General features: G+C 39.9%; 1 protein-coding gene across 1 annotated transcript in view; it reads left to right on the top strand.

The window, feature by feature from the left end:
• The window catches only part of ctnna1 (catenin (cadherin-associated protein), alpha 1), a 77,173-nt gene extending 61,218 nt beyond the window's left edge, over positions 1 to 15,955 (top strand). The window contains exons 16-18 of the mRNA XM_026189554.1: positions 1,711 to 1,816; positions 12,950 to 13,084; positions 14,139 to 15,955. Of these exons, the coding sequence (XP_026045339.1) occupies positions 1,711 to 1,816; positions 12,950 to 13,084; positions 14,139 to 14,429 (532 nt within the window). The 3' untranslated portion in view covers positions 14,430 to 15,955. The remainder of the gene's footprint in view (positions 1 to 1,710; positions 1,817 to 12,949; positions 13,085 to 14,138) is intronic.
• The last annotated feature ends 4,748 nt before the right edge of the window (positions 15,956 to 20,703 follow it).

Below are 20,703 nucleotides of genomic sequence, written 5' to 3'. Positions count from 1 at the left end.
GCAAGAGAACAGAACACAAAATTCCATCTGTTCTGGGTTGGATGGCTCATTTTTTTAGCCTGAAGAGAGAAGCTTTGAATCCAATTTGTGCCTCTTGCCAACTGTGTCCCAGAGTCCCTTGGGGGGGCAGAAAAGTGGCAAATGGCTGATAAGCTTTACAGTGGGTCAGGTCAGGGCTGGATTGACCTGTGCTGGGATGGGCTTTGTTTGGCTCAGGACGGGTCAGAAATGGATGTGTAATACTGTGGCAATGACCAAAGGCCTTAAATTGAATTGGATTCCAATTTTGCTGCTTTCAATTCTCTTGCCTTCTCTTCCTGCCTTCTTTGTCTCCAACTTGGATGGGGAAAAAAGAGAGAGAAGTTGGTGTGTGAAAGAAAAACTTGGATACTAATTGATCGCGCAAAAACAAATAAATTGGATTTAAGACTAATTCAGTAGTATGTTGACAACTTTACATGGCAGTGCTGCATGCAGGTGGGCAGACAAACCCTGGAAGAAGTCAGTAAAGTTTCCATTTGAGCAATATTAAAAAGTTATCAACCTGGCTTAAGAATTACCCAATATAAACAAACCCAACCTCAGGGGCTCACAGGCTAGTGTCCTTTTAGTGCTAGTGCCAGGCTCGGATAAATGGGAGGGTTGCATCAGGAATGGTATCCGGTGTGAAGTCTGCCAAATCAAGTATGCTTGTCCATCCAGTGTGACATTCCCTTGGGAAATAAGGGAGTAGTCTAAAGTACTTTGTCCGATAGCCACATTAGCTGTCTTCAAGTTATCATTACGTTAAGGCTTGCAATGGCAAATAATAAAACAACAATGTGGGAGTGTTGCAGCAAATGTAATCAGTTGCGTCCATGTGTAATATAAATGGAGATTGTTAATTTAACAGGGTAACACAATTATTTGTTTATTAAAAACTGTTACACTTCTCTAGAAGTGAAGATGAGAAAGTCTTCCAGCAACTAGAGACGAACAGTGGCAGCTTACCGTACCAAGTATGGAGCCAAGTGACCAGAAGCACAGAACTACCTCGGCAACCTAAAAATATTTAACTTATTGCACTATTGCGCAATCTTTATCCAAAAAGTCTCTTGCCCCTGTGTTATCAACCTTTGTCCTGTGTCTTAGCACTGTGATAAACACTTCAAAGTTGCTTAAAAGTTTCTAAGTAGATTTTTCTTATATTTTCTGTTGTGATAGAAGGCATGTGGTGCTATATAATCGCCTCTAGACAGTTTATTTCCAAGCAGTTTGTGGAGAAACAAAGTGTTGTCAGTTCATCAGTAAATTTTATGCATATTTTTTCAAGCTAATATGCGTTTTATTAGACTGAACACAAAGGAAAAATGAGTTGAAAACTTGATCTTATAAGAAGTCATGTAGGTGCTACAAGAGTTTGATGGTACAGTGTTATAGTCCAGTTCTTTGAGAATAAACTTAAAGTCTAACCTCTGACTTTAAAGGACTATAACACATTCTCATCCCTGACAGAACAGCATGATGCCAGAGTGTTTTATGTGTATGGACATGTGTGTACCAGCGTGCACTTTGAATTTGGTGCAGTTTCCCTGAGGTGTTCCCGGTTCACGATACATTCTTGCTTCTGACCGAAAAAGAGGTCTCTAAAACAAACAGCGGCTCCTGCATATTGAATGAGCTTGCAATATATCAAAAACAGTCACTGATCTTTCCACGTCTTCTCCTCAGGGGAAAAGGGCCGCTGAAGAATACGTCTGATGTCATTAGCGCTGCCAAGAAAATTGCTGAGGCAGGATCAAGAATGGACAAGCTGGGCCGCACCATCGCTGACCATGTAAGTTAATATTAATCTGTAGACTACAGCTTCATTCTTAACATCAGAGTATGTTTAGCTTCGTAAGGTAGTAACATAAAAGATTTTGTTCTGTTTCAGAACATTTTAACTCATACATAATGTAAAATGGGACCAATCTCAGATCAGTGGCACATGTTTCAGACTACATGGAAAATTATTAACATTTTGATTAGTTTGTCTAATGCTACAAATTAGATTAGATGTTCATCATTTAAAGACAAACACACACAATTTTAATTGAAAATGGTAAAGGTCTGCCTGCTGGCATTGGAATACTCTTGTTTAGTTTCTCTAAAGTCCTATTCATTCATATCACCACATCTTTCCGTGCATTACAACATTTGGCAATTCAAACCCCTCCCCGAAGAGTTCCTTTGGCACCCTGTGATCAGGTCTTCTAAAGTTATTCTTTTTGTTTTGTTCAAAAAAATAAATAACAGTAGTACATAACAATTCGTGTTTCAAGTTACATGGTGGTGTACTGTCAAGGTTTTCATTACCTGAATTTGCAAAGCTTTTCTTTTTTTTTTTCCTTTGACAAAACTTTAACAGACAAAAACAGAAAACATCCACTACATGAATTACTCCCCCCCCCCCCCCCCCAATACTTTCTTTTATTTGTTCTTTTGTCTATTTAGAAGCAAATCAAAGAAACAGGCTTGCGCTGTGGGGTCCTTTCAGACATTAACTACAAAGTGTTGTGTGACTGTGATGCAATCCTTACCAGTATTTACCATTTCTTTCAGTGTTAAACCCTCATTCTTCCATCTCCCCCCTCCCACTTCCATCACTTGTTCACATCTATTCCCTGCCCCAGTGACTATGGTCCTTGACATCAGGAAACACACATTCAATTATCCATGGCCTCATATTTCACTTAAATACTTGCACTGTAGCGCTCCACAGGGAGACATGTTACATGATTTATCCCCCAACTTATTCATGTGCCGTCTCTAACGCTGGGGCTTACCTTTTTCTCTCCAACATGTATACATTTTGGTGTGAAATCATGGAAGAGTTTAGTTATGTTTTTAACAAGACACAGTTGTCAGTTTGAGGCTTTCTCCCTTAAATACATCACTTGCTCTTTGTGGTTTGACTATAATAGCTGTGGGTTTTGTCAACTTGTATTCAAGAACACAGTCACTCAGAAAGGCACTCACTCATTTTAGATGTCGAAGCCAACGAGTTTTATCAAAACTTTAACAGTTCTTTTACAGCTGATAATATAGGTGAAATGCTGCAAAAGGTAGAAGCCTGTTTGTTTCTTTTAGAGTTTAAATTAAATACTTCAGGGCAATAAGTTTACAAGCTGATTTGGGATTTATCCGTTTCTAATTACTTACTATACATGTACTTTAAGTGGCGAACTGCCAATTCCTGTAACCTTTATTTCCCCTCTGGTTCAAATGGGAAGAGGTTTTTCAAGTATCCTTTCCATATTTCCTGCACAGGGAGAGGTCGTGGTTATTCCTTCTTGTAGCAGAAACATCTGCATTCAGCTTTAAGCAGATTCCACCCCCCTATGGTCTGACATAATGAGCTGCTGGCCTCCTAATACCCTGCATATCTGATGTTTTATTTAAGATGGCCTCAGATCCTTAATATTACAACCCCACGTCTATCAAAAAGTAACAGTGCTACCTGTACTGACCTAATTGCATTTGAATCATCTGAATAGGGAATAAGCTCTGGAAAGTGACTTTTATATGCCTCAGTGCTGCTTTTAAAGATGCTTATTCACTTTAAGGAAAACAGCGCTATCCCCCAAAGAAAACAGATGGGTAACTGTGCAGGTGTGAGTGTGCATATCTGTGTGTGCATGCCTGCATGCAATCATGTCTGTTGACTGACATGCTTCTCCATTTGGCAGTCTGTGTGTGTGGATGTAATAGATTCAGGTACCTATTTTGCATTTATGTACTAAACTCATTGTAGGTACTTGTTTCTTTCTTTTCTGTGTATGTGTGTTTTGGTTATGTGTACGCACTATGAGAGGATTTTGGGGTTGGAGGCACTCAAAGTATGAATAAATGAAGAGCTTTGGCTGTTGAAACAGAAGTCTTTGCCAAGAGTGAGGACCCCTTCAGCCTCTGAACCCATCCAGCTGTCCCTCTTAGCCTTTCTCTCTCAGCAGAGACCAAAACACTCGCAGATCAGGCGACACTCTCCCATAACACATCAGCCAAGGCTCCCAGGGATGGACATGGGGTAGAGACGAGGGGAATGATGGAGATGGGGGAGAGAGAGAAAGGGGGCATTGCATTTGCGTTGAGAGAGGTATGTCTCTCCTGAGAGATGAATCTATTAAGAGTGCTTCGCCTTTTAATTAGCAGCATAATTGCCAGGTGGCCATTTTTAAAAATTTATTTACGCAGGCTGTTTATTTTTAGGGCCATATCTTTAACAAAGCAGGAGATGCCACAGGCCCACTTGCAGCAAAGGCAGTGCGCTATAGGATGGTCTGCATACTCCATCAGCAGTGGTTAAATGAATCACTACCAGGATGCACATAGACTGACAGAGTCTGAGAAGCAAAGGCAAAGCTGGGACTGCTCATTAACCTAGGCATATTAATCACTTGCGCTCTGTGCCTCTGGCCTGCAGGGCCTGTGAGGGTTTGCTCCTCATATAAAACACATTGGCAGATGGTCCCAGACTGATAGCACAGCATCTCACCCCACATTTCTTCTTTGTACAACTGTGTCATGATATGCTTGGTACACGAGTGCTGTGTTCAAAAGAACTGTGCAGGTGGACATGGTCTAGGTTGGGGTTTTTGAGAAACTGTTAAATATGTGTAATGGAGCCTTATTAAAATTTAAAGAAATGAGTGTAGTGCAGAGATGAGCTGCAGGATTTAGGTCATTGCTGTACAAAGGTCTGCACTGCAGTTTATTAAGAATTTATGACCCTCCTCTGCAGGGCACCTTATGAGAATTACATCTGAGGGGCCAGTAAGCAAATAATGCTATGTAATTGAGATTTATAATGCAAATGTGTTAGCCGCTATGTAGCCTATAAATTGCAGCTGCTTGCCTTCTTACCAACACTTGCATGTACACATGCAAACACGAGCACATAAAATAAGGCTTACATATTTGGAGAATAGGCATGCACATGCTGTATGCATTTGTTGCGCAAGCTTTATTCTCCTGATGTTTACTGACATACATAATGTACTTTTCCAATTTGCATTCAATCAGTAAAGATTTATGGTGATCCACTGGCTCTGTCGCTGGTCACAGTCTGATCCAGGCTCCGGTCCTAGACACTGTACTCAGGCAGGGTTATAAATTACCTACTGCAGAGAAGAAGGAAAGTCGCCCAGAGAGCCCACAAATTCTCAACTCAACCACCAAATGAAGATTTCTTTTTTGGATTTCTTTTTTTCTAACCAAGCACCATCAGCTCCCATTCAGTTGCATTTTATTATTTTCATCCATCCATATGTTGCACTTGTCCATTTCAGAGTTCCCAGGGTTGCTCCCCAGCTACCATAGGGCAAGAGGTGGGGTACATCGAGGACAGGTTGCATGGCCGACACAGGAAAAAACGGTCAACCATTCACACTTGAATTCACACCTATTGTGAATTCAGAGCCAGAAACTATTTGCTTTAGAGCGTCAACGTTAAATGTAAGTGTTTTAACATGACTCTCTCTGGCCGTGCTAAGTTATCAGTTTTGCTTACAAGTCCGACAGTAAAATGCCTGACTGACAAGGTGAAGTGTGAACATTAAAAATTGATGAGGACCTTTTAATTGGTCCCTGTGGTTACCTCGACAGGTTTTGGTTTTTTTGGGGTTTTTTTTGTTTGTTTGTTTGTTTTTCCTCTTCCTGGTGTGCTCTCAGCTTGATGTTCTCCTGTCTGCTTCAATGTCACATTAACATTCCCAAGTGCCAGTGTGATTGAATCAGCCCAAACCAAATACGGAGCTTCTTTTTAGCAGCTGCAGTTAAGAAATGTAGCTATCATCACATAGTTTAAAATGAACTGTTGGTTGCCCATGGAAGATTTATTCTTGACCCTCATTAGTAATAGAATCAGCACTAGCTTGGTAAAGTAAAAAAGAATGGGCATTACAATTAACCTTTACTGGAAAGATTTCTGTGAACAGAAAGCAAAGGAATATCCACTTGATCAGAGGTCTTGCAAAGAAGATGCAGGGCTGCAGGATAATACACCACCAGTATACTGATGGAGTCCAGTGTTTTAATTTGTTTTTCATGGTGTTCGTTTATCTTGATACGTGCTCAATAGGGATGGGTATCGAAAACAGTTTCTTGTTGAGAACCACTGTTTCAATTCCTTGGAATTGTTTGCCATTTTTTGCAAACGATTCCCTTATCGATTCCAGTCGCCCCGAATGACGTCACCACGTTGCGGAGCGTCATTTACCTGGCAGTAAACATGGCAGCTCAAACGCTCAAAAGTTTGATTATACTTTACGAGAACGGATGACAGCAGGGCAACTTGCAATACTTGCAAAGTAGATATTTCATTTAAGGGAGGAAACACTACGAATATGCAAAAGCATTTGCTCACAAAACACACGATAACCTTAAATGAATGTCGTGTTTTTAATTCTGCTCCGGACTCGTGAATCTCAACCCAGCAGCAGCGGTAACGTTTGCACGTCCTCTCCCGTTAATGCAATCTGCCTTATTACAAAACCTGCCATGACTGTGCGCTGCATTTAGGTGACCATGATGAGAGAGACAGAGTCTGGCTGGCTCAGATGCTGGTAGTTCTCGCTGCAGTCTACCGGTAGCGTCTCCTTTCAGGCCAGGATAGACGAATGTCACCGAGCAGTGACTAAGTTTGTGGTAAAAGGCTTGCACCCATTTGCCACAGCAGATGCCCCCAATTTTCGGTAAGTGAATGTGTTTAATTGTAGGCAGGGACATTACTGGATATTCTTGTGTAATTGCTACAGAATAATTTATGTTATACTTTGTTATTGCTACAGAAGAATATTTCTTTTATTATTTTACACTTACAATTTTTTTTCCTGGGGACCCTGTGACACCCCATTGAAGAGCCATAGGCTGGATCTCTTAAGATCTCACTGTTGGGTTTGTAAGGCCATGTTACTCCCAAATTTCTATCTTGTTCAAAGAGAAGATATAAAACAAAGTTCTAAGCTATTCGACCATAGTGTTCTCCTTTTTAAAAAAAGAATCGAATCGTTAAACAGAATCGAAAATGGAATCGGAATCATGAAAAACTTATCAATGCCCATCCCTAGTGCTCAATCATCCAGGTAATTAAATCCCAAAAAGTTGATTCTGTTCATCTGGACGTAGCGTTTTCAGTGGGAGAAACGTTTCATCACTCATCCAAGTGACTTCTTCAGTCAGCTGACTGCATGTTTCCCAGCCTTATAAACATAATGACTGAAACTAGCACCACTGACAAATGGACTTTGATCAGTGGTTGTTGATCAATGGTCATGACAATTGGATAGTAATGATCATGAAACTGATCTCACAGCCCATTGTTTGTCATTGGTGCAATGTTATGCAAATGTGTTGTTTATAAGGTTGGTGAAACCTCTGTAGTGTATTATGTCACAACAAGTCAGGCATACCAATGGGAAAATGCATATCTCATCTTTGTCTTACATGGCACGTTTATAGTTGTATGGTTGCGAGACCTAAATGGTTACACTTTAGAGTCCTGGGAAGTTTTAATCCATCTAGTTTTTATCCACAAGTAAAGCTGCTTTGAATTTCTTACTGCTGAGGTTTTTCAGTTTGTATGCTTTTGAAGCCATCCCATTTTTTTCACTATTGTACATTTTGCTGCTGTTTTGTTAAGTTTTAAACCCCATATCATATACTAAGCATTGTTTATGTTGTTGCGTTATCTTGAGATGTCTACACAGACTATAGCTGGAAATTGATCACTTCCCGTCAGTGCTTAGCCATATCTCGTACTTTAGTTCTCCCCTAAAGAAAACAGAATGGTCTTTTCAGCGCTTTGTTTCCTGTATCTCCAGAAGAGTTTGCCATGAATCTTTTTTTCCCCCCTTTTTTTGTTGTTTTCCCGTGGCTATAAGCACATTCTATCTCTTTCATCTCTTCTTGCAACCCCTGTGGCAGTTTTGAGGTAATCGCAGATAAAGGTGCCCAGCGGCTGGTTGTCCTGAAGGTCCTTTGTTATGTTAGGCATAGTTAATTATCCAGAAGCTTCTACCAGACAGACTTGGTCTTTTTTTTTTTTTTTCTTTTTCTCCTCCACCCAGGAGTAGTTGCTCGCCTCTGTCAGTGCGCCCCAGGGTGGCTGTGGCTACAATGTAGCTTGCCATCACCTGTGTGTGTGTGTGTCTGGATGTGTAAAGCGCTTTGGGGTCCTTATGGACTAGTAAAGCGCTATACAAATACAGGCCATTTACCATTTTTACACCTGTATGCAAAAGTTTGCTAATTGTATATGAAATTTAAAGTATACACTGGCAGTGCATAAACATTTTTGCAGCAAAGCTTGTTATTTTGACTTAAAAAGCTAACTGAATTTAGCCTGGACAGACTTAACCTTTGTCTCCAGTATATCTGAGCAGTAATTCTTTATAGACAAGCATACCAACAGGCAAGGTTCTGTATTGTATTATTTATTTTTTCCCCATTGAAGCTATTAAAATGCATCCACAACACCAGACTGTCAAACTCACTTGAATAAATGTTTGAGTGTTTAAGCCTGCCTTTCAACTGTTGGAGAACAAATTACCTATTGGTGTTTTATTGTATTTATTTATTTTTTGTTATTTTATTATTATTTTTTTTTTTTTATAGGGTTGAAAGATGCTTTATCAGTACAGTTTTTTTTTTCTTGTTTAACTTTCTAATTGCACCTACAACTAAGTCATCTGATCTAAATGAATGTATAAATGGGTCTTTTTGAGTAAACAAGATAACTGGAAGGAAGACTTCAGGAAGCAGTCCAAATTTAGAGACTAGAGCAACAGGTCCCTCCAATAAATACAGTAAGAGAAAACACTCAATTGCCTGAGGACAGTGGAGACTAGATTTTCTCATGACTGAAAAGCAAACATAACAGAAAACGCTTCTTGGGTCCCATTGTTGCATGGCTCGCCCCAACAGGTTGCTGGCAGACACATTAGAATGCCGCACCGTGAGTAAATATTGGAAATTGGCATTTCCTCTGGGTGATGCGTCCGGAAAGGTCAGCGCTGGGCGGTGGCAGCTCTGTGGCTCTGCCTCTGCTCTGTATAATAGAACTGAATAGCACTCGCCAATGATGGGACCTCACCATCCGATCATTATTTAAATCATAGATTGTGTGCTTTGTGTTGAGTAACAGAGAGAGCTTTGTTCAGCATCCTGCACTGTCATTCTTATTGCCACATTTCCTGTTTTTTGTGTGCAGTGGATTGGAAAGAAATACATTTTGCTTTTGATTGGATTGTGATGTGAGCTTCTCTAGAGCTACAGCTTTGATGCAAAGGAAAGAAAGAGCTACCCACTCTTTTCAGACCCACATAAATGTGTAGTACACTAAAAGTCTTGTAAGGCATTGTTACTGAAGAGATTCAATTAGCAAACTAGAATACTGATCTGGTACCCATTGTCCCCATGTCATCCATTGTTTCACCTTTCTTTTTCTTTAAAAGGTACTTCAAGAAGTGAAGGGGAGGCAAAACTACACTAGAATCTTTGACATTTCTGCCTGTACTGCTGGCTGCTTTTGAAAAGATTTGTCCTTCTAGTTCTGAAAAGATAACCAGAATTGTCTCTAGTGCACCTATTCTTGATTTGCCATCTCTCCACAGTAGCTGGCAAGGCAAAGTTGACTGTCCTATTAAACAACTGTTTTTAATTTCAGTTTATTCACTAATAAATTAAAATACAAATTCCAATATGATCATGTACAAGATGGCTTTTGCGCAGCTCAATTTGACAAATGACTACCCATAGCTTATAAGTTTGTTCCCAAACACCAGATAATATACACTCATTCCCAACATTACATTGTCTTACTAACCCGAATCACTAAATCTCCTAAGAATAACATTAATCCACTACATCCAGTGAGTGGTACATAAAAATCCTTAAGTTTTTTTTATAATTCTAAAGTTTTGCAAGATCCTTGCCATAAAGTTTACATAAAAAGGCTTGTATGCAATTTTAGAGCAGCACACAGACGAGACAAAAATAGGCAGTGGTGTGTTCTAATAGTTAAAAACTCACGCAAGAGCACATTTTGAGTGAACCGTTTCAATAACAGGCTAGATTATTAACTTGACTACCGAGGGAAAGTGCTTGCACAGCCTGCAGATGCAATAACATTTAGGTTGTAAAACTACACCTGAAGTATTAATTATTTATAGCATAAAGTCTAAAAGCAGAGATGTTGCCCTTTGATCCACCTGGTTTTAGGGAAGCGTTGACGTAACAGTGCGGGTAGTTATTGAGCTACCTTAGTTTTGCCACCTGCATTTATTGCACTTCTATTTCCATTTGCAGCACCTAAACAATTCAAGGTGCTCTTGTCTCTTCTTTTTGCAACTTATGTATTCACATGTCACAGTCAGAGCAGCGTTGCAGAGTTTCCTGAGTGCTAAGTGAAGCCAGCAGCTGAGCTGAGTATGAGCACAAGTGATGCTTTCACAGTGCCCTGCTTCCAGCCATCTGAATACTTCCCCAAGCCTTCATTAGCATGGCTGCTGCATTCAGCCTCATCCCAGGTCTTTGCGTTTGCATCTCTCTCTCTCTGTTTCTCTCTGACTTAAATGCCCCTCCCAACTACAGTTGAATCCTTTCGTCTACCTTCCTTTTCCCCAGTTGGATTTCTACTTCTTATTTACTCCTCCACTCTGTTCCCCCTCTGGCTCACTCTTCATCCCTGTCTTTTCTCCTACTTATTTTTCTTTTTTTCCCCTTTGCTTCTTCTTTTTTTTAAACCTTCCTCTTTCTACCATTTTCTGTGGTCTCACAGCCTTTTATTAGTCCTCTGCTGTACAATGATCATCATCTCTTTTTCCATACAGTTTTTAATAGAATGTCAACACTTAATTTGTCCTCTCTGCTTAGCCTGTCCTATTAGTCAGCAGTAGATGGTGATAATACAGGAAATGGGAATGTTGTTATTAAAATGTACATGGAATATCTAAAGAACTGTCAATAAATTGTAATTGTAGATGCTTTAGGATGTTTGTGTCCTATATGTAGATGAGGTCTATTTGAGTAGTTAAAGGATGCGTTGGTTGTATGTTCTATTCTGCTGTGGTGACCCATCACGTATGAATGAGTACAGTTGTACTGGGTGGGATGGTGTTTAAATTCATGCATGCATGGCTGTATGGCTGGGAGTGAGTGCACTATACTCAGCCGTGCACTCTGTTCTCCCACTAGGGATACTGATGCGCTCAGCAGGATTAGACGCATCATAAGTCCTAGTCTGTTTGAAGTGTCCAAAAATCAGGATCCTACTTATGTTTCCTCTTCCTCCCTCCTTTGATACAGAAACGAAAACGGGGTTTTGTTGCCTTTGGTTAGGTTGACGCACTTGAAGAGGAGTAAAAGCCATTATAGCCAAGTGGGAGATACCCCTATGCCCCGCTGTGTCATTTACATGCTTATATACAGTGTTTCTTGTTTATCCCAAGACAAGCAAGCACTCGTTTACACTCGTGTTCTTTAGCACTGACCTCACAAGCTCTGTCCCAGAGAGCTTTTATCAATTAAAAGATTGGCCCTAATTATCTCCATTTCACCTTTTCTGTGCACTCAAAATTAACAGGACCAAAGGACTCCTCCCTCTGACATTTTTCACAAACATGGTCATCCCAAATATTTTCATAGATATTTTGTGTTTGCTAGGTGATGTTGACAATTGCCAGCCTTTGATCGTATAGCATAGCCAGTCTGATTGTCGCTGACATGCTAGCCGTGACTCAAGTCACTGTAATGATCTGATGTAAAGCATCGGAGCCCCATCAGACTGCTTAGATCCTTCACTTGATGAGCAGCTAAGAGTACTGTGGCCTAATTACTCTGGTAGCAGGGGGCTTGTTTAGCAAACCAGGTAGAGCGCAAGTGTAATTACGATGCTATAATTCAAAAAGGTTGCCAGTGCTAAACAGAATACAGTTTTTGAAGCTCTTCACTTCGAAATAGCGTTTATAACTTTAATGCTTCAGTGTATTCTTTTTTTTTTTATTTTATTTTTTTTTTTGTGTGTGTGCTTTTGGTTGGCTTTTGATAGGCCTTGGGAACAAAAGTAAGACTTTTTTTTTTTTTTTTTTTTTTTAACCTACATGAACCTATGGTCTTCAAATTGCTTAACTGTGCATTTTAAGGTTTCTCTGCACTATTACATGCTCACTCACATATTAGACTGTATTTACCGAAGCCTGTTTGAGTGCTTTTCCAGCCCTGAGAAGTTTATTTGCACTTTCACGCCCAAGGTCACTGCTTAAGTTGTTGGCATGAAGGTCTTTTCAAACTCTTTTCTTCTAAGAATTCAAATTACTGAAGGCATTTTGAAAACAATCAATGAACTGTGCTTGGGTTTACACTTTTTCAGTAAAAAAAAAAAGACTTCACACAACATTCATATCAACACTAATTGACTGACAGCAATGTTTGCCTCCTACTAGAATTTGCATTCTGTGTGACTTGATCATATTTAACCTTGTGAAAATGAGTTATCTACCAGGTTGTGGGCGTGTGTTTTTCATTTTTGCTCAGAGCACTTTGATTTTGTGCGTGTCTACCTTACCTGTCACACTGCTACTATCTTATTCTAAGGAGCTTGGAAAGAAAAACGTCTGGACTCGAATGAGAGGTGAAACGTCTTCAAGCAACTCAAAGAAGTCCAGACGCTTTTCTTTCCAAGCTCCTTAGAGTATGATGACCTGGATGACTGAGAACCTTCACAGACATGCTACTATCTCATCCTGATAAAGCTGAACATAATTGCATTCATAGTAAATTTAACAGTGCCAGCAAGTGACTTAACTGATTAGCAGCTACATGCAAACAGGTAATATTATTGATAGAAAGCTGTGCATAACAAGGGTGTGTGTGTGTGTGTGTGTGTGTGTGTGTGTGTGTGTGTGTGTGTGTGTGTCTCTTTCTCTCATAGTGTCCTGACTCCAGCTGTAAGCAGGACCTGCACGCCTACCTGCAGCGTATTGCCTTGTATTGCCACCAGCTTAACATCTGCAGTAAAGTCAAGGCCGAAGTTCAGAACCTGGGAGGAGAGCTGGTTGTCTCTGGGGTAAGTTTAGCCTTTTCATTTTATCCTCAAGCACTTTAAGTTGTATATTCCAGTTTTCATTATCTTTCAACCTCACATCGGATCAGGCTGAAACGAGTGTTGAACTGAGTTTGAGTTTGAGATCGGATTTTTGTTTTGAAGATTGCAGGCTGGTAAAACTTGGTGACAGTGATGCAGCTTCAAATGTGGGCAAAGTGGCAGTAATTGAGAAGAATGAAGAGACTGAGTAGTGGTGCAAACTGTGCAGGTTTCAGGAAACTTGAGCTGCTTTGTTGTCAGCTTCATGGGATAATCAATGTAAACAGAACTGCACTTGTGTATAGTGAAATCTCAGAGGAATGCCTTTAATTTCTACAACAGTTCTTAAATCAATAGAATCCCACAGCTACTTTTAAAAGTTTTATCTGTTGTTGCCCAAATAAATTAAAAATACAGAGGCTTAATGACACTGGCTGCTGGTTGTGATTACTTAATGATTTATTCTCTGAACTATAAGTTGCAGCTTAAATTTTAAATTTTAATTGAATAAACGCATAACAGCATTTAGTGGCTTTCTCTGTGCTGGAAAGGACTAATGTTGCCCTGATGTTTCCTAACCTTTTTACTACCTCAGATAGCACTTTGCAATAAAAAAAAAATTACAAGTCCTTTAAGCACTAATTAACCACTTACTTGCCAGTTAAATTCATTTAAATATCTGTGCAGGGAATAATGAATTACTTCCTCCTTTCTGTTGGGCAGAAATGAGAATATCCTTCTACTACTTTGAGTCAAGTGTGAGTGGCGTCTCTGGGGCTGTTAAGTGTGGGGATTAAATTGGTGTGACCTTTTTACATATTCAAAATTTTGTCACACGTGTTTGTATTTCAGACAAGGGACTGGTTGTTAATGCTTTAGTCTGAACTCTTCCCCACAAAGCTGTAAAGATGGATTTAGTTCATTTTTAACTTGATATGAGCTTAAAGACGATTTAATCAGCCTTTGCTTTTATCATTTTACAAAGCTGACCCTGTTCTCTCTCTCCCCCCCCCCAACATCTCCTCCACTGTATCAGTTGGACAGCGCCATGTCACTCATTCAAGCAGCAAAGAACCTGATGAATGCCGTGGTGTCCACTGTCAAGGCGTCGTATGTGGCGTCTACCAAGTACCAGAAGAACAAGGGCATGGAGGCACTCAATATGCCCGCTGTTTCCTGGAAGATGAAAGCTCCTGAGAAGAAGCCTCTGGTGAAAAGAGAGAAGCAGGATGATGGCCAGACCAACAGAGTCAAGAGATCTTCTCAAAGGAAGCACGTGAACCCTGTGCAGGCTTTGAGTGAATTCAAAGCTATGGATAGCATCTAGACCCCTGACCTCCAACCCCACACATTTATTGTTTAAAAATAACAAAGGATTTTGACCAATGAGTTTTTCTATAGATTGAGCATGTCACTCTATCAAAGAGAGAAGCTTTTAGCATATTTCTTCTATCTTTCCATAGACCGCTTGTCTGTTTGACCCAATATATTCCTCCACTGCCTCATTTTTATTCCACCAGCTCAAATGTACTCTTGTCTAGTATCAAGTGTCTATTCTTCAGAAAGGGAAATCAACTGGACAAAGTTATTCAGTAGGTGAATTTAATGGATATGGGCTTGTGGTTATTTTGTATCCTAACCAGTTTCAGAATAAAACTGTGGGGTCTCCAGGGTGTAAGGCTTGATTACGGCAAAATGCGTTCTGTACTGCAGATATCAGCTATGCAAAATTTCAACTGCCTTATTTTTACCTTTAGGCATAACTGCAGTTAATTTGGATGTGGGAGTCTAACTGGTAGGATTTAAACATGTTTTGGTTCAGCCAAGTCGAGATATTTCCATGTGTGCCTGCGTTTTTCTTTATGCCATTATGTATTTTGTTATGACACTATAAAAAAAAAAAAAAAAATCAGACCAACTTTAAACTTTATTGTCAGCACCATACAATTTGATCCATTTGTACCCCTTGATTGTCAAAGGATATTTTCCTTTTAATTTAACCATCTCAAATTGTATTTGAATGAGTTTTATTGTTGTTACTGTTATTGTATTGTCTTCAGAAACCAAAGGTGACGGTTTATTCTTACCCTTCTCTTTTGCTACATAACTGATCTACTTGTGTGAACCTACACTTTAAGGCACAGGTCTCCAGCAGTTGAGTCAAACTTTGTTAATTAGCAATAACTCCTCTGTGTTTAAGAGAAGCCAGTGGGCTAAAGAATGAATACACAGTTGTTGGTACTGTCCAAAGCCCACAAGCTTTCATTAGCTGTCAATGAGACCAAACCACCACTACATTCTCAACATGTCCAAACTGAGGGATCAATGTTTTTCTCTTCACATCTTAGAAGTTGGCAAGGTATGGAAATGATTATCTGCCTCTTAACTCTTATTGTGTTGCTTGTCCTTTATATATAAAATCTTAATTAGTTTAATGCACAGTCTTTAAGAAAACACGCAAACTGCTTGTTAGACTTTACAGAGTTCAAATAAAAGCAGAAGTTGTTAGCAGCGTGGTTTGCAGACATGTATGGTGGTGCATTGGTTTGCAGCAAGGCTTTTAAATCTTGCTGTTTTGATCTTGGAACTGAATTTGTTTTGCTCATTTGACATCTGTAAACCATAGCAGGATGGGCATGCATGTTTTTTAGGGAACTGAGCATTTTGAACGTTTTTGTTATTTAGGGTTTTTTTCCCTCCCTACTGTTAACCTTTTGCTGTATTTGAGTCTTGAGTTGATATCAAACTACATTGCTGTGGATTGTTTTGTTATTGAGAGCTGACATATTAGTGGACACTTGATAAATTTAATGTGTCTGCTTTATATCTTAATAAACTTTAAAGTGAATCTAATCTGTTATTTTGTCATTTGTCTTTGTACCACTGCCGACTAAAGTAATGTGCACTGCTCAAAACAATTAAATAAACACTTTGAAAACAAATCATCATTTGATGGAAATTAAAATTACCAACCTGCAGATGGCTGAACTCAAAGACACCCCAAAAATCAAAGTGGAAGAATATGAAGCCAGTCCATTTTGCTGAAATTACTATTGCAGAATTACAAATTGGTAGAGTCATTTGCAGGATCCCCACATGCTTGAATGCACACTCTTTATCAAACTGTCCTGGTCTCCCACATCTGGGCCAGAGCCCCTAGATACTCTAAGTTGCCAGTTGATAGCATTGATGGACCGAAACATATCCCAGAGGTGTTCTACTGAATTAGTCAGGTGAGGATGGGGTCCTTTATCCTCCAGGAGGTGCCCACTGACTCAACATGTGAGGCTTGGTTTTGTTGTGCACTAGGAGGAACCCAGGAACCACTGCGCCAGCATAGGGTCTGACAATTTCATCCTCGATAACTAATGGAAGTCAGGGTGTTGTTGCCTAGGCTGTACATGCTTCAAATGGATTAGGCTCATCAGACCATTACTGTCCCTCTGATTGTTTGGTCAGAGACTTTCACACCAGTGTTTTGTTGGAGGTCATTTTGTAGCTCAAAGTACTCATCTTGTTCCTACTTGCACAAAAGACCAGATATCAGTCCTGCCAATGAGTTATGGACCTATGTTCCTGTCCAGCTCTGCTTGATTAACGATCTGTCTACTGGAATCTCTTCCATGTTTGAGGCTTTGCTGGGAGACACAGTGAACCTTCTGGTACATATAGATGTCCCATCCTGGACTACCTGTGCAACCTCTGTAGGGACGAAGGTCCAGGTTTCGCATCATGCCACCAATAATGATACTGACCCTAACCAAAACTAGTGGGGAAAAATGTGAGGGGCCTCCACCTGTGAAACCATTCCTTTTTGGGGGTTGTCATTGTTGCTCCTCTAGTGTACCTGTTGTTAATTTCATTAACAACAAAGCAGCTGAAACTGATTACGCCCTCTGATATTTAACTGACCAGATCAATTACAAAGTTTAACTGACATGATGCTACACTCTGATTAACACGTTCCTTTAATTTATTTTTATTTCTCCCCTCACTTGAACCATGCTTACATACTTTCCCCCCCTGTTGTACCACTTTTAATTTGTTTTGTAGTAACACATTATAGTATGTGGGGGGGGAAAAGCCCAGAAGAGTAATGTTTGCTCTCAAAACAAGCTTTAGCATGCCGCCTAATGTGCTGCTCTGTATAATTATGTTGTACGCCTCCCATATAGACTTCATTATTTTGCAACATACATTGGGTCCTGCTGCTGTTGTTTATTAAAAGTGCAGCTTTTAACATCAAACACTATATTTAGCCTGGTGCTGGTGCTTATTAAACAATAGCCAGTGAAGTTGGACTGCAATATGTGAAGCAGCCAAGAATTTATATTGCTGCAGTAATCGCACATCAGAGTATATTTGGGTCATTGTAAGGACACTGAGAAGACAAAACCACCTTTTTTTTTTTTAAATTTTTAAATATGAAAGTCAGTTTAAGTATGGTGATTTGCAAGATTGTGTGTGTCCGTCAGTTTTTTTTGTTTTTTTACTGTACCTCATTTAAATCGACTTAATAAAATATATAGTTTCCCAGAATCGCTTAGAAAAAACCCCACACAAAAATGGATGCAGTAAAAGATTTCCATATCACTGATGGCTGTAATTATACTGTTTTTGAAAGCTGCATTAGGAAAGAATACATATTTTCCGGCTCCTTGTATAAGATTTGATGTGAATACATTTACTTAAAAAAAAAAAAAAAACATTGGCAAACATGGAACATTAAATAGAAAGACTAAAAAGGTTGATGCATGGTGATAGCTGGAAAATAAATTTAAAAAAAATCATTTGGCGCACCTGTTCAAAACAACAATCAAGCAATCTATGCCATTAAAATTAAGGCAGTTCTGAGAGAAAACGGGGGTCCAATATGAAACTAGTAATGGATAACTGATGAAGTGGGCAGTGAGTGTACATCTCAGTTAAAAAGTTATAAATGTAACTACATAAAAAGTGTCTAAGTCAGCATAAAGCCAGAGTAAGACTTAAAGTGGGGCCGCTGCTGTGTATCTACTGACACACATTTTTCCGCATGGGTTGGAATTAAAGGTCTTTTGGGAAAAAAGACCCCCTGGGCAAGATTATAGGTCATATAATCCCTCGTGACCGTGTGACGTGTTAAATTTACAATTACGGTATTTCATCTCACTGCAGACAACAACATGATATACATACAGCTGCAGGAAAAAAAGCGCAAGAGGATAGTGAATTGAAAGGGTGCAGGAGGACCCAGCAAATTGGGTCAGTGCTTCACACATTTGTACCTGGAACTTTCTGAAAGGTACAACAAAGAACAGCAGATATGGAATAAGGATATAATGAGCTTTTGTCACAGCAGACATATTCGCTTCAGATCGGGGAGAAGCATAGGTGGAATTAATGAGAGTAATGACAGCCCAGTTCCATTAAGCGTCCCAGCAAAGCTATTCCAACTGAAGATAGCCATCGTTCATTTTTGGTAGCTGTGATATCTCCCACTTGGTGAAAAGAAGACTACAAACTGTCACAATAATGGCTGCGAATACCCCACTGTGGGCAGCTGCGTCAAAGTGAAATACAGTCCCCTCCATAAGTTGAACAATGACACGATGCTCCCAACTTGTGAAAGTCAGCAGTGGTTTAAGGAAAAAATAGTGAATTAACCATTTTGCAAATGCAGGATTTTTACACAGTCTCCTTCAGAGGACAGGAACTGAAGAGCGCTGATTCGTTTCCAGCTTCAAGCGTGCGCAAAGCTGGAACCTCTGCATGCTGTTGTTGCTTCAGCAGAGTCATAGTGGACAAAGACAGTGGCCAACAGTATAGTCAACCCAGACCAGGTGTATAATTGCCATCCGATAACTGCTTTGAGCCTAGTTTTAAATGTACTGGCCGAACATCCTGCAAGTGCAGCCCCCTTATGAAGCAAAAAAGATAGCATTTAATGTAGTGCTGCCATGTTCACAGGCCCAAATATAATTGGACTAAGTTTCACAATTATAAACACAAGAATTGATTTTAATACTTGGGTGTAAATGCTTTGCCTACAATCTGGGAATCATGGATGTCACCAACTGCTACATTTCCTCCCTTGATAGTTTGCCTGGCTTTTACTGCAGCCGCAGACTTAATCGAATTTCGTGTTAGCGATTGCTTTTCATGCAATAACCCAAACGATGAACCCGTTAACACCAGCTGACTTTGCCAGCTGACTCTGGTCGGGTGCAGCATGTTAGCCACCATCTTCTCTCTTCTCCTGCTCATTTCTGCTGTTCTGTGGCAGTCAGGGAGGGAGGACTATCAAACCAATGTGTGGCAACACCTAGTGAGATTCACAATGGTAAATGGCACTCAAGTGTTAGCGGCAAGTCATGCTTTACACACTGAAAGACCAGTTAGAAGCCTCGCTGGGAGTCCATCTGACCTTTGAGAGAAGCATTACCTGCCAAGTGCACTAATGACTGGAGGGATATTATCCAGAGACGGTTCAACACTTTCAACTTTATCTAATGGTGAGTGAAACTTATTTATTCTTACCCCGCGGTTTTATTCTGCTTCTGTTCAGTTCCGCTATTATCCTGCTCACTGTGCACGTGCTACTTTCTGCCTTTCTTCATACAGTTATGTTTTTGTACTTTTGGCCTTGAAACCATCAAGGTTGAACCTTTCTGTCCATCCAAATGGGCCACAATGGGAGCCATGACGACGTGAGTCATGACGACATGAGCCATGTCACCTGAATGAGAGCTGGGTCGTATTATTATTTTATTATTATTATTATTATTATTTTTTGTAAGGCTTAAATCCTTTTTGGTAGTCAAAGGGTAGCTTTGGGTAGAATTTTGACTTGCAAGACTTTCAGTGCAGAACTTTATCAAGCTTTTGTGTTGCTACTTTCACTAAAGTATCTGAAAATAAATGAATAAATTTGAATCTATCCGACTCACTGGCATCTTCAGGGGAACTTCCATGTCATAAAGTATGCCGTCCCTTGCACATAATAATGAGTAGGAGGAAAACTGTCTTGGCAGCCTTGGTTTTCACAGAGGGTTACATTTCTCATTGGAGTTTGGGCCTGCACCCTAAGTTCATTGTAAGAAGTACTTAAAGTATAAATCTTCCTCTTTATATTAAAATAAACCCGCACTATTATGAGGAGCTATGAGGAATAAATCTGCTCCCTTAATGTTAAAAGATCCAGGGCAGCCTGAATTAGCCAGGCTGTAGGAAGAAGCAGTAAATTTTGAAACCGTAAACATCAGTTATTGGTAATAATAAACCTCACATCAGTCCTGTGCTGATGTTGCCTTATGCATCACACTGCATTAGGGTGGTATTTCCACCTGTGTTTCTCCACAAAGCAGGATGCAGGACCTTAAACTGATACAGGTGTTCTTATGTCTTCACTGAAAACCTGAATGTTCAAAGTAATTAAATACATTAAGTGGAGGAAAATTCATCATCTTCAGGAGGTTAAACATGACTTTCTGTATGCATTTTTCCACACACACATATATATAAGTGCTTTACCATAAAATACAGTAGTGCTTTGAGGTCTATAGTGGCCTTCAGCTCGTCTGCAGTTTTGGGTCGAGCGTTTCACTGAACTTGTCTACGAT

Source organism: Astatotilapia calliptera, chromosome 2, assembly GCF_900246225.1.
Source record: "Astatotilapia calliptera chromosome 2, fAstCal1.2, whole genome shotgun sequence".
In the NCBI taxonomy this organism is placed as follows: domain Eukaryota; kingdom Metazoa; phylum Chordata; class Actinopteri; order Cichliformes; family Cichlidae; genus Astatotilapia; species Astatotilapia calliptera.
Note: the sequence above shows the minus strand (reverse complement) of the source record. Positions and strands in the feature narration are given on the sequence as shown.